Genomic DNA, 23,437 nt, shown 5'->3' with positions numbered 1-23,437 from the left:
AGTTGAATTGCTGCCTATAGCGACGTAAAATGATAAATGTCATTTTAAGCCATTCATCGGGGGCACATGGACCAGTGATTAAGCTTTCAGTTAGGATGTCTGCAGCTGGTATACCAGTAGCTAGGTTGGAATCACAGTTTTGTTCCCAGTTCCAACATCCTGGAAGTGCTGACCTAGGAGACAGCTTGTGATGGCTCAAATAATAGGGCTTCTATTATCTGCTACCCTGCGGCCTGGCCCAGCCCTAGCCTTGTACGCATTTGGAGAATTAACTGCTAGGTAGAGCTCTCTCTGAAACAAACAAAAGATCAAGTTAAAACAGCAAAAGGAAACTAACAAACTGGAGAAAGGGCTCTCTCACAGAGCTAACCCAGCACGATTTCCTGAAAATAATTGTCAGGCAAGGCAGGCTGCGGTGCCAGGAAAAGGACTACTGTCTGAACAGGTAGGAAGAGAGTTAGCCCATGAAATCAGGTGGTACTTTGGGCAGTTGAGATTTCCTAGAAGGACCTGTCTCCCTGGACTTGCCTTCCCCAGCCAGCATTTTCAGTAATTTATAAAAAATTTAAAATATATATGCATCAGAACCCAGCCAGTGACAAGGTTTGCTGAATTTTAGCTGTTTCTGCAATTTTTACACTTATATGCGTTTAGAAAAGAGATAGTCTTTGGTCCAATAAAAGCTGATTGGGTAGACATTATTTGAATCTCTGCTAGCAATATGTTGCTTTTCCCTCATTTCCTTGCCTTTGTAAGTACATTCTGAGTCTTTGGTTGAGTGAGAGGTATGTCAGTAGGGGCGGTAATGAACTCAGCAAGAATCCCAGCCTCATTATAGAGTTTGCCTCCTTTGTCGGTGATCTAATGCCAGCTTTCTTCCTTTGATACTACTCGCTCCAGGACAGTTCAATGACCACATATCTTTCTGGAAGATCTGTAATGCCATCAGCTGACAGATTATTATCTTCCACATCGATACCTCCTCCTAGAAAATTCCTGAAGAGCAGCTGTGATGTGGTTGAGTGGCCCCATTATTATGCTCCTTCTTCGAGTGTGATTGCAAAGCACATGTAATGACAGATTGGTTACTTACAGTTCATTTGGGAGTCTTTTAAATCCTAACCTGTTAGATTTACACCAACACTTAAACCCAAGTTTTATGGAATTTGTTTAAAAGTATCCTGGAAAGTTTACAATGTCTCAGAAGGTTCATCAGTAATAGAGAGGATACATTATGGCATTTCTCAAAGATTGTAGTAATGAGAATGGCTGAGCTACACACAGCAGCAACATGAATGCGCAAACAGAGATATCCATGAACAAGTGAATTCCACATTTTTTTTTTAAGTCAAAAGAAATTTAGTCAGAACTAACATAGAGCATTACAGGATCATGTTACCCTGGGACAGCTGTGTTAACTTGCCTTGCAACCTCAGCTCGGGTGGAATTGTGACCACTGTGAAGATTTCCAGCAATTTAAATTGAAATTGACCTTTTAAAAACAACCAGACTCCCTATATGCTCCCAGTGACCATCACCTTGTTGTCAATCCCCGTGTGCTTCTTCCCATTCTCCACTCCTTACAGCAAACCACTCGCCTGTTCTTCAGCCTTTCAACACAGCATGATGGCATGAAAGCCAACTAGTTTGCTTAAACCACAGTATAAAATTGCACAGTGAGTTCATTATTGATTCAAGCACGTGAACATACTTTTTCAAAGCTAGAGATTGTTTTTTCTCTTTTTTTTAAGATTTATTTTTATTTTATCGGAAAGGTGGATATACAGAGGAGAAACAGAGAGGAAGATCTTCCGTCCAATGATTCACTCCCCAAGTGAGCGCAATGGCCGATGCTATGCCGGTCCGAAGCCAGGAGCCTCATCCGGGTCTCCTGTGCGGGTGCAGGATCCCAAGGCTTTGGGCCATCCTCGACTGCTTTCCCAGGCCAGAAGCAGGGAGCTGGATGGGAAGCGGGGCCGCCAGGATTAGAACCGGCACCCATATGGGATCCTGGGCGTGCAAAGTGAGGACCTTAACCACTTGCGCCACCACGGCGGGCTCAAGGGATTGTTTTTTCATTGAAAGAAAAGTAAAAATAATTTCTAATGTCCCATTCTTGCTCAGCATAAGCTTGTTGGGGAGCATGGCACATATTCTCAGTAGAGTGTGCCTTAAGTCACAGCATACCTGTGCAGTGAGGCAGTGTGCAGCCACCTAGAAGTGTGGCTGTCCATTTTCGAAAGTGGTCATTCTTACCACTGGCCCTGGGTCAGTGCTGTGTGACTGCTAAGATATGCAGTTAAATATGTATGCATCTGTAAAAGCAAGGTTTAGAGGAGTGTACTATTTGTGTAACAAAAGGAGTCAGAGGGGGCAGACTTAATGTGTCCAGCCTTCTCTATGCTAAATATCGCTGAAGGGCACTAGAAGCAACAGTGGCACTGGTAACCTCTGGGGAGAATGGGAATCTCGGGGAAAGAAAGAAGAGGCTGCACCCTTTGTACTGGTTGGTTCCCTCTGCCCCACCGCAAATCCCACTGAGAAGAACCCTGTCTGATCATCCTGCTGCTGCCAACCACCCAGGCCACTTTGCAGAGCCTTGCTGTAAAAGATGCAAGACAAATGAGCAGCAGCAGCTCCTGAAGGTCTGCTGCTGGCTTGCGCCAGGGAGATAGTGGCTCGTGGGTGTTGGGTGGTGATGCCCGTACTGAGGACCCTGCTGTGCCCTAGAATGTGCCCTGGAGACGAGCTGAGGCTGACACTGGGGTTCTTTCAGACCTGGCTTGCTCACTGCAAGAGGGACATGCATCATGCCCCACTGAGCTGCTAGTTGGTGACGCCAGATGTTGAACCTCTGAATATGAGAAGAGCATGCTCCTGGATCTTTTATCTATGATTTATCTATTATTTATGCCCTGTGTAATTCTTTATTTTTTTTAATATAGAGGACTTCTTTTTTTTTTTTAAAGATTTATTTTTATTATTTTTTCATTGGAAAGGCGGATATACAGAGAGGAGAGACAGAAAGGAAGATCTTCCGTCCGATGATTCACTCCCCAAGTGAGCGCAACGGGCCGATACTATGCCGATCCGAAGCCAGGAGCCTCCTCCGGGTCTCCCACGCGGGTGCAGGTTCCCAAAGCTTTGGGCCGAGGACTTCTTTTTTTAAAGATTTTATTTATTTATTGGAAAGTCAGATATACAGAGAGGAGGAGAGACAGAGAGGAAGATCTTCCGTCTGATGATTCACTCCCCAAGTGAGTGCAATGGCCGATGCTATGCCAGTCCGAAGCCAGGATCCAGGAACTGCTTCCGGGTCTCCCACACGGATGCAGGATCCCAAGGCTTTGAGCCGTCCTTGACTGCTTTCCCAGGCCAGAAGCAGGGAGCTGGATGGGAAGTGGAGCTTCCGGGATTAGAACCGGCGCCCATATGGGATCCCGGTGCTTTCAAGGCGAGGACCACGCTGCCGGGTCTGTCTTGTGTAATTCTAAAAGCAAAATGTGGGAAAGTTCTTTAAATTCCAGATTGCAAACCAACAAAAGAAACTGTATACTGGTGGTTAGACGCTGTTAAAAGCACCTGAGGCAGGTTGATTATAGGTTGAGCACCGAATTTAGCTTTGAATTTCCTGACACACGAAATAAACATGGGCAGCCTAGGGTGCATGCTTTTCTTCCTTGGAGGTGGAAAATAGGACATTTTCCTGATACTCAGATCAAGACAAATTCAGATGCAGGACCCTGTTGAACATTTATAGACTGAGCGAGGACTTCATGATGGGCAGTGCCAGTCGGTGTGATTCGCTCCAGTGCACTAGATCTCACCAAATACAAAACCCCATCTGAGTATCAGATCCCCTGCCCCAAAATCTCACTGTTCCTTGGTACCCAGAGCCTGGCCCTCATCACTGCATTGGTCTTGCTCACTTTCTGAGTCTCCTCTGGCTGGGGTTAGGCCTGCCTCTTTGGAAAGCAGACCTGGCCATGCCCCATTGCTGCTCACACCTGTTGTAGCAGACCCAGATCCTCCCACCTGCCGCTTCTCCTGCCATATGGTCTCCATTACTGTCTGGGTCTCCTTAGGCTTTGTAAGTCCTTCTCGCTGGCCGTGCACCCTCTATTGTCTCCCTCACTGAATGTTCCTCCTGCCCAAGGCTTCCCTCATCCTCGGGAGCCCCCACCTGTCTGACCTTGTGACATCTGTACCGTAGTGGAAGTCTCACATCTGTGCAGGAGCTGGCTCAACCTTGGATTGCTCTTTCTTATCCCCAGCTCTAAACTCAAAGCTGTGTGCTGCAGGGTCCAGTAGGTGCAGAAGGGAGGGAAGACATGAAGCCATGACTGTCTTGTTCTAGTTTGTGCTGCTGTCACAGAATACCGTGGACAGCATGGTTTGTCAAGGAGTGAGATTTGTCTCTTCTTGGGTCTGGGGGAGTTCAAGGTCATGGTGCCAACACCTGGGGAGGTCTTGTTGCATCCTCCTAGGCAGCAGCTGGAAGGGCACATGGGAAGAATCATTCCTGAAAGCCCTCCTACCACTTTAGACTGGGCATGAGAGCGAGGTCCTAAACCCCTCCCACACTGTTGCTTTGAGAGATGTTTCCCTCACAGAAATGGGAGGAGGGCCACAATAGAGCCCTAACAGAGACTGGAACACTGCCACAGCCTCCTTCCCCAGGGATCCTGCCGCACCCTTGCTCTCCAGTCCCATTACTTGCTGGCATCAAAGCTTCTAAGAACTCTGCCGCTCACACAGGATGCAGCCCACACCCCGTTTCTGTCACTCTACCACCTGGGCCCAAACTGTGCGTGCTGCCCCGTTCCTGTTGCGTCCTGCACTGTGGCTAGAAGCAGGCTTGGCAAGCTCCTGCCACAGTGTCCTCACTATCCCTTTCCTAAGTTCTCCAGCTGAAAGTGGTGCCCGGATTCATGCCTGAACTTGGAGTGCCTCTGATGTGCTGCTCATTTTCTGCCTGAATGATAGTTATTTTATATAGCCGACTCCCATATTAGGCTGTGGGGAGGCCCTCTGTGGTGTCTGCACGAGCCTCACCTAGCTGGTAGGTAATGAAAAGGTGTTACAGGAGTGGCAGTTTGTGCCAGTTATTTTGCTTCCTTGCAAGCCAGGCTTTGATAGATGCCATCTCTTTTCCGGTGGTGATCATTTCTAGGAAGCCTTCAGTTTTTAGGTATGTCACCCAGTTCTTTGTGCCCTGATGGATCTCTGTTCTTTAAACATCTTCCAAGATGTGTGACTGTGAATCCAGGCCATTCCCTGCCTTCTGCGTGTATTCCACAGGAGGATGGCCAGGGCACAGTGAGGATTCAGATACAGGGCATATCCGTGCTGCGTGGCGTTGGAGGGCGTTGTGCAGATGGGCACCCAGTTCCCAGGCCTGGTATCTGAAGGAGCACTGGCTCCCTGGCCCAGGCAAGTGTGGCTGACTCCTCTGACCCCAAAGTAACCTGCTCACCTCACTTCTTTCCAACAGGCTGATTTGAACTGCAATATTCAAGACGATGCCGGGGCTTTTTACGGTGTCACCAGTCAGTACGAGAGCTCGGAAAACATGACCGTCACCTGCTCCACCAAAGTTTGCTCCTTTGGGAAGCAAGTAGTAGAAAAAGTAGAGGTGAGTTGGCCTCTGTGTACCAGAAACTTCATTCCGGAGTAGACCAGGACTTGCCTTCGCACTTTCATTGCAGTCAAGGGTTGTCTCCTCCCTCCCCCATCTTCAACTTGTTCTCCCTGTCACTTCTAGAAAGGTAGAATGATATGGAAGAAGTGGGTAATCACAGGCCAACACTCTTTGTGTCTGAGGTCAGCCTCACCCTGCCCAGCTCGTGCTGTGAGACCTCCTGGGTGGCCTCCTGGGAGGCTCTGCCCACCCAGCACCACCTCCCAGGCTTGGTGAATGACAGTCATGGTGGCCTTCAGCACCTGGCTGCTAAAGCCTGCCGCCTTGAGTCCAGCAGTGGCTTTTGGCAGCTTCTCTTTGGAAGTGCCCATGTCCTAGGTGCTCTTCCTTGGGCCTCTGGTTTTTTTCCTCCCTCCGTTCATGTCCGTGTGGACCTCACTGTGGTCACCTCTAGTGTGTTTACTGTCTGCAGGGTTTACTGACCTTGTTCTCAGGCGTGTTTTTAAGCAGGCTACCAGCCTTTTTTTTTCTCTGTTGAAATACTGGTTTTTATAATTTGAATAAAAAGGTCACACTTAAAAGACCTACTAAGAGACAAGGTTACTTGTAATAAGAAAATTATATTATACCTGTTAAGCAATTTACAGCACTCTGTACCCTTAGAATTACTTATGTTCATTTTTATGTATTATTCTTTTATTTACTTAAAAATCTAATTTTTCATGATATGGTTCTGTATAGGCTCAGGAGTTTCCCCTTCTACCCTCCCTGTTCACCACCCCTCCCATTTTCCTGTATAGTATAGTCTTCCAGTAAGTCATTAAGTCCATCGTTCTGCTGCTTGAGCGTATCCTGACATTGTAGGCATAGACAGTGGTAGTAAGTCCAGCATCCTATTGTCAGGAGATATTTTAACAGTTTCATTGGGAGTCCATCTTTGATTTGGGAGTAGAGATGCATGCTGCAGTGTATCTTCACCGTATACTTGCCTCTAATTTACAGTTCCTCTAGATGAATATATGTATTTATGTATTTCTATTTATTAATATTTATATTTATTATTTTTAATTTTTATTTCTACTTTATTTTGCATGAAAGTTACCTTATATCATAGAGAACATATCACATTTGTCCTTTAGGGATTGGCTTATTTCACTTGTCTGTAGTTGGGACCATTTTGTTGCAAATGGTAGAATTTCCTTCTTTTTAATGGCTAAGTAGTATTCCATGGAGTGGTTATACCAGTTTCTTCTTCTTCTTTTTTTTTTGGTTCTTACTTCTTTTCTTTAATGTCGTTCTTTTTTTTTTTTAATATTTTTTATTTTAACAATCTTTACATGGTTAATTTGTGCATAAAGGGTCAAGGGCTACAGGAAAGTGGGTAAGACTATTATTTCCATATTGTTTCCTTCATATATCTGAGGTAGAGGGGAATATTGAGGGAGGAGTCCCACCTGATTTCCCACCCACCCCAAGTCCCACATGTGGGGCATGCTCTGAGATACTCATTGAAGTGGTTTCAATAGGTCACCAGTTTTGAAATTGCTGCCAATCTTGCCTCTCCAAACACGATGAGGTTGTTGAAAAATCCATTAATTGACATTGTCCATCATAGCGTTTCTATTTGCCCGGTATTTTGTTGCCAACCTATAGCTGAGGTGGCTGATTAGCTTGTTCCATCTTCTGTCCCTTCATGGTTAGGGTTCTGAGTCTGGCATTTCAATTGGGAAGATCACCAAAGAAACTTCGTCTGAGGTGTTCCCAGGCCAGATACTCATATGCACCAGCAAGCACAGGGCCCAGCACAGTCCATCACCCAGTCAGCTGGTAGTTGCAATTGCTGGGTTGGTTCTGTTTTCAGCCCCGCCTTCTACTGGAACCAATGGGTGATGCAGTCCAGCCTGGTTCTGCACAGCACATACTTGGTCTTCACCTAAACCAGTGGGAGCTGCAGCCTGATGAGAGCGGCCCACAATAACCCCCACCAGGCCCACCCCCTACCCTGGTTTGCCAGTATGTGTGGCAGACCAGTCCAATCTGACCCACATCCCCCCTGGTTCTCGTACATGGCAAATGGCATTGAAGCTTGGATCCCTCTACCCAGCTCAACAGTCAAGCCTTCACGGGTGTGGTTGAGTGCCTCTCTGTCTAGCTACCCCAGCCCCTGTCCTAGTTCTCGTGCCTTCCCGTGGGAGTGGTAACCCAAGAGGGGGGAACCCACTATTTCCCTCCCAGGTCTGTCACTCCCAGATTGTGCACTTTCCAGGTGGTTCTGCAGTTTAACTTGACAGGATTAGTCCCCAGTACCAGTTTCTGCCAGCTGATGCTACGGCTATGCCCAAACAGCCTCTCCCATTCTAATTGTAGGTTGCACCCATAGGAACAATCAACCCATCCTGGCTTTTCCCTGGTCTAGTCCACATGAGGCGCACAGGTGTTGTAGCCCTGCTTAGTCTGGTCTGCCCCCATCCCAGTTCATGCTCTCCAGTGGGAGTAGCTGTCCAGCAGGGGAACCTCCCCTTATTCCCCCGCTGGCTCTGTCCCCTCCCCTCCTGTTTCTCATGTGTGCTGGATGGGCACTGCAGTCACATCCGGCACAGTCAACCTCCTCCTGGCATTCTGTAGTGTGGACTGGTTTTTATCGCAACCAAACCTGGCTCGACCCTTACTCTGTTCTGGTGCTCTGATTTGCCAGTGATGATGTTAACTGATTAGCCTGGTCTATCCCCAATCCATGCCTAATGTATGCCAGTGGGAAACTTCTTGTGGCCTGCTCTGGGCTGTTTCCATTCATGCTTCTTGCGCTTACCCGTGGGGTCTGTGTCCTGCCAGAGGAGTTGCCCAGGCTCCTCCATCAGAACCTCTCCCAGTGCCGGATTTTGCGCATACAGTAGGTCCATGATCCAGCCCTAGCCCAGTTCCTGACTAGCTTTCGACCCAAGCTGGTTCTTGTTGTTGGATATTTCAGCCCAGTCATGGCTCGTCCAGTCCATTCCCACATACGGCTCACACATGGTTCAGTAGGGGTTGCGACCTAGCATAATCCATCCCACTTCTATCCTGGTCCTCCAGGAGCACCAGACAGTGCTGGGGTCTGGTCCAGCCTGGGGTCTGGTCCAGCCTGCTGCGTCCAGTCCCAGTCCATGCTTGTGCCAAGGGGGATTTCACTGTCACCCGATCAGAACGCAGCCCCCATTCCAGCTCATGTGCTCCTTGGCGGTAGCCTTAAACCAGTTAGTGTGTCTGCTGGACAAGACCCATGCCAAAGCTTTAGCATGAACTGGTATTTGGTGGTCAGCATTGCTAAGTGGTAACACTTTCTTTAAAGGAAGAGTAACTGTCATTGGGAAACTTTAGGATGTATTCACCTTGCAGAAACACATCGGGTTCAACCTGGAGCCACATAAGCAGCAATTCAAACCACCAAAATCCCAGAGCTCCCCTGCTGGGCGGCCAGCAGGCAAAGCCTGGCACCAAATGGTGCCCTGGCTGCCGAAGCACGGTTCACCATGTGCCCATGATGGCGGGCGTATGGGATCCGGGCATGAGACGCCCTGTCCCAGGACCTACCCACTGCCGAGAGGCGACGGGAGGTATAAGCTCCCAGGCCCAAGGTCGCGCTCCACCCCAATCCCTTCCACCGCCCAATGAGAGCGGCGGGTGGGCCTGCCTAGCCCGGCTCCAGAGACCTCCCCCTTGGTTGGTGTACTCACCCCGAAGGAAGCAGCCCTGGAACCCCGGCAGGCCCAAGCCCAGTTCACCATGTGCCCATGATGGCGGGCATATGGGATCCGGGCATGAGACGCCCTGTCCCGGGACCCACCCGCTGCCGAGCTATACCAGTTTCTTTACGCATTCCTCTTTCAAGGGGTTTCTGGGTTGTTTCCATGTCTTCACTATTCTGGATTTTTAGAAATAGTGAGATTTTTCTTAAACTTTATAGAAAAACAAAAAACATTTTCAACCATCTAATTTTAATTGTATTAGATTCAGCTATCACTTTGGGAAAGATTGATATATTACTAACATTAAATCTTTTAAATTAAAATTTTACTTGTATTCTATATGTTTTAATAAAATTTTACAGATATATATGTGTATATATATCCCTTTATATTTATTGTAATTTCTGATTTCTAAACTTTAATTGTTTGAATACAGAAGAGTTCTTCAATTTCTATAGTTTATCTATTTTTGAAGATTGACATTGTAGATAATAGCTTAAATATGTTTGCCTTGAGACTTATCACAGTTAGCTCCAATGGATTTTCTCTAGATTCTTGAGTTTTCTGTGTATATAACATTTTTTAAAAATTGGGGTTTTTTTGTTTGTTTTTGTTTTTGTTTTTTTTGTTTGAAAGAGTTACAGAGAGAGATCTGCTGTCTGCTGGTTTACTCCCCAAATGGCCACATTGGCTAACCCTTGGTCGATGTGCAGCTGGGATCCCAGAGCTTCTTGCTGGTGTCCTACATCCTTGGGCTGTTTGTCCTCTTCGTGTTTTCCAGGCCATTAGCAGGGAGCCGGATGGGAAGTGGAGCAACTGGACACAAACCTGCACCCTTGTGGAATGCTGCCACTGTGGAGGGAGGATTAGTTTATTAAGCCCCCCCACAGTGGCCCCCGTATATAACATGTTTGTGTCAGAAAAGAAAATCTTATTTTACCTCTTCTGCTCCAATGTTTATGTCAGTTTTTAAAATCATTTTCTCACTTTCTTTTTGCTAAAATCTTCAGCACAGCTGTGTAAACAATGATGGAGGTAGGCATTTGGTGACTCTGCTGGGGTTTTATTTCATGTGTTAAAGTGCCTGGCTTCAAATCCCAAATCTGTCTCTCATTGTAGCTTTCTGTCGGTTTCTGATACCAGGTTTTGGGGAGGCAGCAGGTATCAACTCAAGTAAATGGGTCCCGGCCATTCTTGTGGGAGACCTGGGTTAAGTTCTCACTCCTGGCTTTGACCTGGCTGAGCCTCGGCTGTTGCAGTCATGTAGGGGAGTGAAATCAGTGGATGAGAGCTTTCTCCTTATCCCCCTTTCTCTGCCTTTCAGATAAATCAGTAGTGATAGTAGATATTCTTGTACAGGAAGCCACCATTGCAGCCGGTTAAGTTGGCACTTGCATCCCGTATTGAAGTGACGATTTGAGTCCTGGCTGCTTGGCTTCCTATCCAGCTTCCTGCCATTACACTTGGAAAGGCAGCAGAAGATGGCCCAGGTACTTGGGCCTCTGCCACCCGTGTGGTCGATCAGGGTGAAGTTCCTAGCTCCTGACTTTGAATTTGCAGCCATCTGAGGAGTAAATTAGCAAAGGGAAAATGTCTTTTTCTCGCTTTAATTGTGTGTCTCTGCCTTTCAAATCAATAAATCTTAAAAGAAATAATCTTGAGACTTTGCCATTTGGGATTTTGCTTGCTGTTGGTTTTTATAAATGTCGAAGTGCTTTCTGCTCTTCTTTGACTCAGGATTTCTGTTAGTGACAGCTGCAGTGTTGTTGGAAATGCAGCCCTCCTTATGATGTCTCTCCAGTTTGTCAGCATCCATTGCCTTCACACTTCCCTGTGTGGGAACCATTGCTGAAGGAAATCCTGCTTTGGATATGTTGCTGTGTTCTATCTGCTGGTTTTTTCTTATTATTATTATTAAAGGTTTATTTTCTTTTTGTTTGAAATCAGAGCTATAGAAAGAAGGAGAGACAGAAATCTTCCATCCATTGTTTCACACTCCAAATGGCTGCATGAGCTGGAGATGAGTTAGTTTGGAGCCAGGAGCCGGGGACGACTTATGGGTTTTTCATGTGGGTGCAGGATCCCAAGGACCTGAGCCATTCTTTGCAGCTTTCCAAAGCCATAAATAGGGATGTGGATCAGAAGTGGAGCAGTTGGGACATGAACCAGTGCCCATATGGGATGCAGTTGCTGCAGAGGATTAGCTTGCTATGTCACCACACTGACGCCTATCTGCTTATATTTCACATAGAATTTCTACTTCTCATACATGGTATTAGTCTATACATTTCTTTCTTATAATCTGTTCATCCATTTCAGTGTTGAATGTGTTCATAAAAAGAATTGGAATGCTTATCTTTTTCTGTAGTCTAATGTCATTCCAAATAATATTGGAAATGATTGTTCTTTAAAGGCTGAATAAAATTTTCGCTTTGAAATTATTTTGTCTTTATATGTTTTTTAAAAAGAGATTTATTGGGGTCAGTGCCATAGCTTAACGGGTTAATCCTCTGTCCTATGGTGCCAGCGTCTTATATGGGTGCTGGTTCATGTCCCGCCTGCTCTACTTCTGATCCAGCTCCCTGCTTGTGTCCTGGGAAAGCAGTAGAGGACAACCCAAGTCCTTGGAACCCCGTACCTATGTGGGAGACTCTTTAGAAGTTCTTGGCTCCCGGCTTCGGGTCAAGCCTAGCGTGGCCATTTGGGTAGTGAAGCAATAGATGGAAGACCTTCTCTGTCTCTTCTCTCTGTTAATTTACCTTTCAAATAAAAATAATTTTTAAAAAGGTTTATTTACTTATTTGAAAGGCAGAGAGGGAGAGTGATGGAGTAAGTCTTCTATCCACTGGTTCACTTTGCAATGGCTGCAATCACCAGGGCTGGTCCAGGCAGAAGCCACAAGCCCCGAATTCCGTAAGTCTCCCACCTGGGTAGCAGGGTCCCAAGGACTTGAGCGAGCCATCTCCACTACCTCCCAGATTGCACATTAGCAGGAATGGGATAGGAGGCAGAGGAGCCAGAACTCAAGTCAGGCAGCTCCAATATGGGATGCACATAGCTCAAGCAGCCACTACAACCACTCTTCAGGTTTTTTTAAGGCCTATTTTTAGTTGAGTATGTTTTCCACTGTAACGGGGAGGGCTGTCAGGCTGCCTCTGGAAGTTGTCTTGTAGCAGAACTTCACTGTATGTTGTTAGTTTGTGTCTCCTTTCTCCTTGCTATGGAAAGAGCTCCTTTCTGATTTCTTTTTGAATCAAGGTTATTTAGAAGTGATTTCTTTTTTTTTGTAAGATTTTTTATTTTTTTGAAGGTCAGAGTTGGAGACACAAAGAAAGCAGGATTTTTCATCCTCTGGATTTCACTCCCCAAATGGCCACAACAGCCAGCACTGGGCTAGGCTGAAGCCAGGAGCTTCCAGGCACTGGGCCATTAGCAGGGAGCTGGGCAGGAAGTGGAACAGCTGGAACATGGCAATGCACATATAGGGCATCGGCATCACAGGTGGAAGCCTTAACCACTGCAGCACAACGCTGACCTAGAACTGATCTCTAAGCAGTTCCATGGGTTATACAGTCTGCATCTGTACCAGTACTATTTTTGTGTGGTTTTTTTTTAAGATTTATTTTTTACTGGAAAGTCAGATATACAGAGAGGAGAGGCAGAAAAGATCTTCCATTCACTGATTCACGCCCCCCTGTCCCTGCCAAGTGGCTGCAGTGGCCAGAGCTGAACTGATTCAAAGCCAGGAACTTCTGGTGGGTCTCCCACATGGATGCGGGGTCCCAAGGCTTTGGGCCGTCCTCGACTGCTTTCCCAGGCCACAAACAGGGAGCTGGATGGGAAGTAGGGCTGCTGGAATTAGAAGCAGTGCCCATATGGGATCCGGGCTCGTGCAAGGCGAGGACTTTAGCAGCTAGGCTACCATGCCAGGCCCGTGTTTTAGTTTGCAAAGACAGAAACAGCTAGCACTTGGGAGCTAAAGTAAGCCAGTCTCTGTAACAGAGGGAAATTAGCTATGGTAGCTGTTGGCCCGGGCAGCCTTATCACATTGCCGAGGCACTTTTGTTGTGAAGCGTTGTGACTTGCTGGAGCCCTCCTGTTCTACAGAAACACTAAGCTGTTACTATTTTGTGTTTGTGTATGTACTTTGCTAAAATGATCTGTTAAATGCCCTTTAAAGCCATCATCTTCCAAACTTTTCTTTATATTAGTTTCAGAAACAATAATGGACTTGTAGTATGGCAGTAAATGTTGAGATGGGATGTTTTAAAATTGGGTAAACTGAGTAAATGACATGACATTCAGCCAACAAGTGAAGTGCTTTCACAGCCAGCCATAGCTGCTTCATGTATGTGTTAAGTATAAAAACACCCAAACTGTTTTTTACCTCACAGACGGAGTATGCAAGGTTTGAGAACGGCCGATTTGTATACCGAATAAACCGTTCCCCGATGTGTGAATACATGATCAACTTCATCCACAAGCTCAAACACTTACCGGAGAAATATATGATGAACAGTGTTTTGGAAAACTTCACCATTTTATTGGTAATGGTTTCATCTCCTTCTTGTCTAGCAGACTCTGCTGCAAGGCATCTAGGGAGGGTGTGGAGGGCGTCTTGGAAGGTCCGAGGGAGACCCGTCTAAGTTGGACAGCATTCATAAGGCTGACTTGAATCTATGGTCTTCTCTGGTGGGGCTTCTGAGTTTGGTAGAACCAGTGCAGGTAGGTAGCAAGAAGTGTGGGTTTGTGATCCCAGCTGTGTCACTTAGCAGGAGAGTTTCTAAGAAATCATGATGCCCAGTGTGTATCCTAGATTGGTGATGTCAGGCTGTCTGAGATAGGCCAAGGCACATGACTTTCTTTTTGTTCAGTTCCCCCAGATAATCCCGGTGTGGGCAATGCATGCATGCAGTCAGAACCCAAGCAGAAGCTGAGCCAGAGGGTTTGTGTTTCAAACATACCTTCCTTCATGGGAGATTCACGTAGGTGTGCAAAGAAGGAATCTACCTTCTGCCAGTGCCTGGAGAAACACGGATCAGAGCAGAATACACTGACCAGGAAGGAAGGGGAGTACTCTGCATGGGCAGGAACATGTTCAAAATCTCCTGGGCAGCCAGAGGAGAAAGAACAGATGACTGTGCCCGAGGCTCACACTGGGTACACTGACCAGGTCCCCAGGGCAGTGTGGGCAGGTGTGTATACCCCCAGTAGTTCCTTGGGTCTTCATTTGTAAAATTTATTAGAAAAGTGTTGTCCTCAAGACTTGCTTATAAAAATATGCAGTAATGGGTTTCTTAAGACCCATTAAGTAATAACATTGCCTGATTAGACTGTTAGGAAGACACCAGTGCCATAAGCTTTGTGGAGACCGTTTGCTAACAGAGTCAGCAAGGCTACACTGTGGTCAGTTATCAGTCCTCCAAAGGCCCAGTAACTTTTTGTCACTTGGATTAAGAACTAAAATACTTAAGGAGGGAAATTTTTATTTGTTGATTTTTGTGTATTTGAGAAATAAGGCAAAGACAGAGAAGAGCCATCTGCTGGATCACTTCCCAGTGCCTGCAACAGCCAGGGCTGGGCCAGGTCAAAGAAGCCAGGAGGGAGCAGGGACTTGGACTTGCGCCATCACCTGCTGCCTCCCGAGGTGTACGTTCGCAGAAAGCCGCAGTCAGGAGCAGAAGTGAGGAGTGAGCCCAGCCCCTGGCTAGGGATGCAGGCTAGTGGCATGTCAGCCATGAGGCTGGATGCCCGCCTGGAGACAGTGGCTCTCAATTAGTGGTGCACCGATTTGAAAAGAAAAAACAAAAAGGATGGGCTGTTTCCCAATCTAAAACCTTTGCTTGTTTCCATGGTACAAATACACACCCTCCTGCTTATGAAATTACTTTGTATTTAAAGAGTAACTTCCACGAGCTGGCACCAGTAGGTGCCACTGTAAAATAAAAGCCCCAAACCTTGTGTGTGTCAGATTCATCAGGAAGCTTTTAAAAGATGTGAGATCGGAATCCCTGCCAGTAGGGCCAGTGTTGTGTTTCTTGCTTAGCTTTAGATCTCCAGGTCATGCAGCTGAGGGAGAACCCCACTGCCTAGGGGTCTGGTAATTGAGCCACAGCAAGTTGGAGGGCTCACACGTGATTGGCATTCACCTGGTAAAAGGTCTTACATGTAATTCCCAGATGTGCCTGTGTCCCTCCAAAATTCAGACACCAGCAGTTGAGCGGAGCAGGGCTGCGGGGGTGGTAATCTCTCATACAAGCTCCTTAATTCTTCATTAGCCTTTCCCTCTAATGATCTTGCAAAAGTTGAGAAGTTCAAGGACCAGGGTGCTGCTGGCAGGTAGCAGGTGTGTGTCTCACCAGGGTTGTGTGTTGCTACTTAAGAACAGCTTCCTCGCCTTAGCATTCTGATGAGCAAAGGCATTGTAAGGGCCTCGGGAATTAGCAGACACTCGAGTGGATAGCTGTCCTCCCTTCCTGCCTCCCTCCCTCCCTCTTGGAGACAGTCTACGCTGTTTCTTGAAAGTCAGGCCTGAGTCTTATTTCTGCACATTGCAGATGCCCTAAGTCCATAAAACTGCACCTCACAGAGCACAACTCAGATAAATGTGGCCTGGAAAAGTGGTACTGCACTTGTTAGCCACCAAGCCCTTGGAGCTGAATATGTAAAACTCCCATGTAACATGTGATTTCAGCCACTGATACCGTCCAGGGAAACCATCAGGATGGACTAATTTCTGAGTATGTTATTAATCACCTGTTGGTGAATTTCTGCTAGGAATAATAACATAGAATAATACTGTACAAAAACTGAAATTAAGCTGGCACTCATGGATATGGAAACAGGACTCTACAACTGATGATTAGGAGAAGTTTAACTTTCCAACTTGTTCCTGGGGTTGGAAGGTGGAGGCACATGGCTGGGTGACAAGTTGCAGGAGGCTTTTTTTTTTTTAAGATTTATTTATTTTTATTGTACAGTCAGATATACAGAGAGGAGGAGAGACAGAGAGGAAGATCTTCCGTCCGATGATTCACTCCCCAAATGAGCGCAACGGCCGGTGCTGTGCCAGTCCGAAGCCAGGAACCAGGAACTTTTTCTGGGTCTCCCACATGGGTGTAGCCTTGGGCCGTCCTCCACTGCTTTCCCGGGCCACAAGCAGGGAGCTGGATGGGAAGTGGGGCTGCCGGGATTAGAACTGGCGCCCATATGGGATCCCGGCGCGTTCAAGGCGAGGACTTTAGCCGCTAGGCCATGCCGCCGGGCCCAAGTTGCAGGTGTTTTGCTATGTCTGCTGGATAGAACGCTTGTGTCAGGAAGACCATGCTGGCTGCTGGTGTGGATTTTCTTGGTCTCTTCAGGTTAACTTAGGAGATGAGCCAAACCTTCAGATGTGGCACCCTGGTAAGAGCAACTGAACATACTGAAGGAGACAGCAACTAGAACAAAGGGCCCCTATTTCCATTGTCTTTCAAAGTCATGTTCGAACATTAGAAATACTTTTTTTCTTCTCCTTTTGGATTGCAATCAGAAAACAAACAGGAAACAATTTTTTAAAGATTTACTTCTTTTTATTGGAAAGTCAGATTTACAGAGAGGAGAGACAGAGAGTTCTTCTGTCTGCTGTTTCATTCCCCCAGTGCCTGCAACAGCCAGAGCTGAGCTATTCTGAAGCCAGGAGCTTCTTCCAGATCTCCCACATGGGTGGCAGGGTCCCAAGGCTTTGGGTTCATCCCCTACTGCTTTCCCAGGCCACAAGCAGGGAGCTAGATAGGACACAAATCGGTACCCATATGGGATCCCAGTGTGTGACTTTAGCCAGCAGGCTATGGTGCAGGGCCAAAAACAATACAATTTTAGTAGTAAATTTAAAAGAAGGTAGGATCATCCATGAGGGACACAGGCACTCAGCTAGCTAGACCCAGGTGTTAGGTCATGAAATGTTCACTGCTGAACTCTGCAGTTCTGTTTTTTCTTGTTCTGTGGATAAGAATATGAAGCTTACTGCAAGTCACACAGCTAGCAGTGAACTTGAATTAAGACTTGATTAGAAAGGAAAGATACTCTGTGGAATATTTTATGACAAGAAATGCAAGACTTGGGTTGAAGACCCAGCTCTAGCTTAGACCTTGCACAAGTAAGCTGAATTCTTCAGCTGTCAGTTCCCATCTCCATGTGTGAACTGAGTGCTCAGTTCTGTCCACCTCAAAGGCCATTGTTGAGGGAGCTTCAACTCCTTCAGCTTAATGGGAAGACCACTAGCTGCTGGGCTGCGGTGCAGTGGAACCCAGTACCTGTGTGAGGTAACTTGGCCTGGTGGAGTGGAAAAGGCAGGTTAGTGAGCTGAAGGTGTGTGCTGCTGACTACAGAGTACCTTTGAAACAGATACCAAGGGAGTACAGGGTGAGCTGGGAGCTTCTTGGTTATGCCAACGGGGTGATGTACTTCTTGCCTTAATGCATAAACAGATCTTCCTGAGATTAACCCCAAAGGGAGCTTCCCTGTGTCTCAGATGACAAGGATGCCAGGGCAAACTGGAGTCCGCTGAAGGAGGCACACATGTTAAATCACCCCTAAATGAACAGAGAGACTCCAACTGGCCAGTGTCTCTGGAGAGTCAAGTAGGAAGACTCTGCCTACTTTCGGGTCCAAGAAATCTTCCTGCGAAATGAATGAAAGATTGAGAGAAATGATCTGTTAGATGATAAGACCTCTGTATCAAAACACAGTGCAGTTCGCCACCCACTCACAGAGCTATTAAGATAATCTTTGTAACATTTAACTTGAAGTAGATGTATATATAGTATGCACTCCATAGCTGTTGGACCATAGCTGTTCATTGTGCAGATACTTCAGTGATTGCACTGTCCCACTCTAAGCTCTTCTTGGGAAACACAATCCCTGTTTTTCAGGAAAATCTGGTTTGTTAGAGAGATGGCCACTAAAGTAAATTCCACCAACATTTTTGTACTTACAGGGAAAATTAGAAGCACCATGGGACTTTCTTCTTTGGCCAGGAACTGTTAACAGTGGATGAGTTAAGGAGGAGGGAAGCCCACTAGGTGAAGCAGCCAGATGCATCCAGAGGAAATGAGGCAAGAAGCCAACTGGGCTAGGCTGCCCGATATTTACAGTGTTTCCAAACACTGGGTCAGCAGAGCCAAACTAAGTCACGAGAGCATTCAATATTCCTTCTAGGAATGCACAGGAAGTCGGGTGCAGTAAGGGGGGAGTGGGAGCTGCAGTGAAGTGGGCCTGAGAGCACACGGTTGAGAAGGAAGCTGTGACCGTCAGCATGAGACAGGAGAGGAGCTCCAGATGTGGGACTTGAGAGAGGAGACGGATGAGTATCTCAGCATCTCGTTTGCAAGATGAAGCCAGGATCGCTAGAAAGAATTACTCCCTCGCGTGTTCCTGCCTGTCCCGTAGGGCTTTCACATGACAGATTGTTTCACAAGTCCAGAGACTGCTGACGGATGCAGTGGTGCACAGGCACTCACATGTGCCTTGACTATTATGAAACAAAACTGAGTGAACGTTTAAGAATGAGATAGGAAAAAAAGTAGATTTTCCATGTTGTGAGGCAATGCACATGTTCATCATTTTACAGTGTTTCTGTGTATCCCGTGGCACCTCATCAAGATGTTCATTTGGATATAGGACAATATGACAGAGAGTAGTCGGTTGCCTAGGGAAAATGGCTTTACTGTGGGACAGAAGAATAGAAGTAATCTCTGTTGTAAAGAAAGTTGTCCAAGGAAAACCAAATGCATGAACCATACTACTCCTTGTGGTCTTTGGCCTCAGAATACAGGTGGGACCAGATGTAGTCTGTAATGCCCTTGGGGGTGTAGCTGCTGAGTTTCGATGGCATTCGGATCAGGCCAGTGGGGTGATACTGAGGCAGGCCTGACGGCTCTGCTGATTGGCTGGTTTGCTCCAGGTGGTTGCTGCCATCCCACCCCCAATTACCGCAGTGTCAGTGGAGCGTGTGTGTTTTCACCATTGTACTATCTTGATAGTGAATCTTTCTTCTTCTTTTTTTAAACAGGTGGTAACAAACAGGGACACACAAGAAACTCTCCTGTGCATGGCCTGTGTGTTTGAAGTATCAAATAGTGAACATGGAGCACAGCATCATATTTACAGGCTCGTAAAGGACTGAGCATGGTTATTTATATATATAGAGATCTGTATATATACACACATACACATCTGTGCACACACACACTCTCTCTCCACTCTTGGGTGACTGACTGCAAACCTCACCACTCTGGGTGGTGCCCTGGCCCCGAGGCCACCCCAACTTTTCTAACTCCTGTCTGAGTGAAGTCATTTTTCCGTGTGTTGATGCTCTCACTGTAGCTGTGAAGTTCTGGTACAGTTGTAAAAAAGAGAAATCCAGTTGTTTCTGTGTGTCCCTCAGATCTTCAGCCCACAGTTTCCTCGGGAAAGGGGAACCTTAACCCACGTCTCTCTTTCTTGATTGTGGTAGAAAATACTGAGACAGAGCATTGGCCGTGGGACATTTCCAGCCTTTATACAAGTGTAGTTTTTTGTTTTTTGGATTTTTGTTGTTGTTGTTGTTCTTTTTTTTTTTCCAACATAAAATTCTTGTTTTAAGATACAAGTAAAATTAATCTTTAAATATAAATGTAAATTAGTACACGAAACTAAGAACCTTTAGACTTACCTTTGTAACTAATTACGGTGGAAGTTATAAAAGAATGTAATTCACTAAATTATTTTTTAAATGAAACTTTTCTTTCTTTTTGAAACCAAATGTTGAACTATAGCCTTAAGAAATGCTTGGTAGAAATATCCTAATGAGACAAATTTGTACTTTTTTTTTTCCTCAAGGTAAAAACTAATCTGTTAATCCATTAAACTCTTGAACAGGTATTACAGAGGAAAAGAGCTTCACCCCTTACCCTGAACATATAGAGTATATTTAAAAATATAAAATTGTATTGTACTAATGTGATGATTGATTATTTAATGAAAAAGAAAAGATGGCTTTTTGCAATAAGTAGATAAATACTGAAAAAAAAAATCTAAACTTACAATGTTTATATAGTCTTGTGTGTGCAGTTATATTTTATATGGACAACCAAATTTTTTATGAAGATGAGTAAATATTTGAACCACTGAAAAATTTAGCCACAAAATTTAAAAATTGGCCTGAATTACTGCACTGTGAGCTGCAAAGGACAGAGAATCCTGTGGCTGGGAGAACAACGTTGTCAGCCTGACTAGGAAAAGGCTCATCAGTTTTAGCATCTCTGATCCCCAGAAAACTGCAAGCACTGGTGGTGGCCCAGTGTGCAGGTTGGCCTGCCATAACCGCCACTGTGTGTGCAGCTGTGGGTACAGTTGGAACACTCACTCAAGGCCCATTTGGTCCTTGCTTTGCTAGGTGCTGGTAGGTGTGCATCTCAGTGTGTGTCTGTCTGCAGACTTAGCTGCATTCTCTCTAAGGACGTCCATTTCCATGACGCGTCTCTGTCCATCTTGGGAGGACCCACTGGACTTAGGTTTAACAGGCCCTGGCCTATATCTGACCTTGTCAAGGAGGCTTATCAGAAAGTTCTCATCCGAACTTTCTAATCCAGATATTCCAAAGCATTAGCCAGACAGCTGGTTTGATGTGGCCACATGTCTTGTGCTTCTTTGGGGAGGCAACAGGGGAACCTTGCTCACTTCTGTCACCTGCCATCCCCAAACTTCGCAGAAGAAAATAATGCACTTATAACCATGAGGTCTATGTTAACACAGTGGGACAGGAAATAAGTTCTTAAGTTGTAAAATATGTCCAGAATTTTTTCACCTAAGGTAGAAAACATCCAAGTAGTATGTGCGTGTGCACACGCAACGCCCTTTCTCTCTCACCATCTGCCCTGCTGCTCACTGCTTGTGCATTGCTCAGATTCTCTGATCAGAAGCCTGGTGGGTGTGGCTGGCCAGCAGGGAAAAGGCAACACCTAACTAGGAGGGGGAAGTGCCAAGCCTTCCCCTGTGGGATGCACATCCCTTCTGCAGGTGCATAGGCCAGTGCTGTTTTGTTCATCAGGTCTGTTGTGTAGGCTGTTAGGCTTCCTTGTCACTCACCACCCTGAGTGGCTTCTCTTGAACACCCTATTCAGGGACATCTCCTGCGCTCCACTCTTCTAGGACCTGGGTTAGGTGAGTACATAAATCGTGTCATGTGGTCAGCTCCAAGGGAATAGTGAACTGCTTCCTGTTCCAACCAAGGAATAGGCTACTCTGGGCTGACCGGGGGCTTCTAGAACTGTGACCCAGGAAGACCTCCACAACCTGGTCTGCATCCTTTCCTTCTCAAAGCATCTGTAAGTTTATGGTTTTGTTGTTGTTGTTTGTTTTGTTTTGTTGAAGTAGGCTTCTCTTGTTCTTCACCTGTGTTCTCCAGGAAATGGATTTTGCCTGTCTTCACCACTGATCCAGTTTCCCCAAACTCTTGTGCTCTTTGCCTCAGCTTTCATTACTCTGGGGAATCTGTATGGTGGCCTCCAGCACAGTCTCCCACTGGGCCTTCTTTCCAGGAGCAGCTTCCTCCCCTTTTCTTACAAACCCAGCTTCACCATCAGGTCTCCTTCCCAGACCCTGGTCCTCACTCCTGTCCTCCTGGGGTTCCCGATACCTGACTAGGACCAGGGCTACTTTATGCTTTCACTTCTGAGCAAGGAGGCCCATGTTCCACTGGGATGAGCTAAAGATCAAGGCTCTGGCACATTGACCCGTCTCCATCCTGGTGAGAGATCTAGAATAAAAGCAGGACTTCTGGAGTCATGTCCTAGAGTCCCAGAATCCTCTCAAGCTTGGTACCGTTGGCACTGTGGCATCCTCAACTCCACCCGGTGCCCCTCTTCTCCCACTTGTTATAACACAAAACATCTCTGAGTACCTCTAAAAGCTTCCCCATCCTGCAATGCAGACCCACCACCTGGGTCTCCCAGGGCCCAGTGGCAGTGGCTTCTTCCATTTCACCTTGACCAAGCTGCTGTTGACTGGGAACCTTGTTCAGGTCATCAAGGGACACATAGGGGTACGACACTGTGTCTGTGTCTGGCCAATTCAATTCTGGTGTTTCCTGGCCACCCCTCTCTGCTGTGTGTGTTCTCTCTCTCATCCCTAGGGAAGCTGGAAAGTCTGGTCACACCTATACGTTTCTAATTTGATTCTCAGTCCTTAGCTTCCTGGAGTTGACAAAGGACTCTGACACTCATTCCTCTTTCTCACAAGCTCACGGCTGTCATCATCAAACCTTGAATCTTCATGAATATCTTATAGGCTGCTTTACCTTGCTGCCACATGGTCCTGGCTGTTGGTAGACTATATCAAAACTTCTGAAACTTTTATTTACACCCGGAGATGAGGGAGGAAGGGATTCATTCCAGAACTGGACTTCCAGAATCCTCCTTCTTTGCCCTGAAAAAGAGCACAATCTGTGGCCTTCGTTCTGTAAGTAAGGAAGGTGAGGTCTGGAATAGACAGGAGTTGCCCAAGGTCATCTAGGTCCCCCAGCTGGCAAGTGATGCAGAACAAAGGTAAGGACTTTTGCTCCGGCCACCTTCATCTCTGGCCTCTTCAGGTGGAGGTTGTTCTTCAGGGCTCTGTGCTTATACGACCCCTGACCATGTGTGGACAGTCCATTGAGAAAGGGGGAGATTCAGAATGCCCATGTCACAAAGCACAGCAACCCCCCCAGCGTTGCTCCACCTGTGGGGACATCCTGTTGGGCCCCAGCTCTGAGTCCTCCACAGCAGGTGGGAAAGCTGGTGAGCCTTTTCATTCCTCCGGGGACAAGTTCACCTGCCACAGGTGCTGAATCTAGTTCCTCTTTGCTAATCTTCCCAGCAGCAAATCCTGCACCAGCCAAAAACTGCCCCAGTTCTAAGCACTTGGGGTTTTGAAAGTCCTCCAGTGACTTTTGAGCCCAAGTTTTCATTAGGTTTTAATACTGTGGTGGCTGTAGCCGTTGTTTTTGTACAACCGTAAATTATTTAAACCACATATGACCGTCAGTTTTACAAGCCAGGTACCTGTAATTTGT

At 46.4% G+C, this 23,437-nt stretch overlaps 1 protein-coding gene across 4 annotated transcripts in view; it reads left to right on the top strand.

Moving 5' to 3' along the window:
• TEAD1 (TEA domain transcription factor 1) overlaps nucleotides 1–19,992 on the top strand; it is a 167,913-nt gene extending 147,921 nt beyond the window's left edge. For all 4 annotated transcript variants that reach the window (XM_040988949.1, XM_040988948.1, XM_040988947.1 and 1 more), the window contains 3 exons: nucleotides 5,495–5,635; nucleotides 13,761–13,913; nucleotides 19,418–19,992. In XM_040988949.1, coding sequence (XP_040844883.1) covers nucleotides 5,495–5,635; nucleotides 13,761–13,913; nucleotides 19,418–19,531 — 408 coding nt within the window. In that variant the 3' untranslated portion in view covers nucleotides 19,532–19,992. The remainder of the gene's footprint in view (nucleotides 1–5,494; nucleotides 5,636–13,760; nucleotides 13,914–19,417) is intronic.
• Nucleotides 19,993–23,437: the final 3,445 nt, after the last annotated feature.

The sequence above is a fragment of the Ochotona curzoniae genome, unplaced genomic scaffold, assembly GCF_017591425.1.
Source record: "Ochotona curzoniae isolate NIBS_2020 unplaced genomic scaffold, NIBS_Ocur_1.0 contig_517, whole genome shotgun sequence".
Lineage (NCBI taxonomy): Eukaryota > Metazoa > Chordata > Mammalia > Lagomorpha > Ochotonidae > Ochotona > Ochotona curzoniae.
Note: the sequence above shows the minus strand (reverse complement) of the source record. Positions and strands in the feature narration are given on the sequence as shown.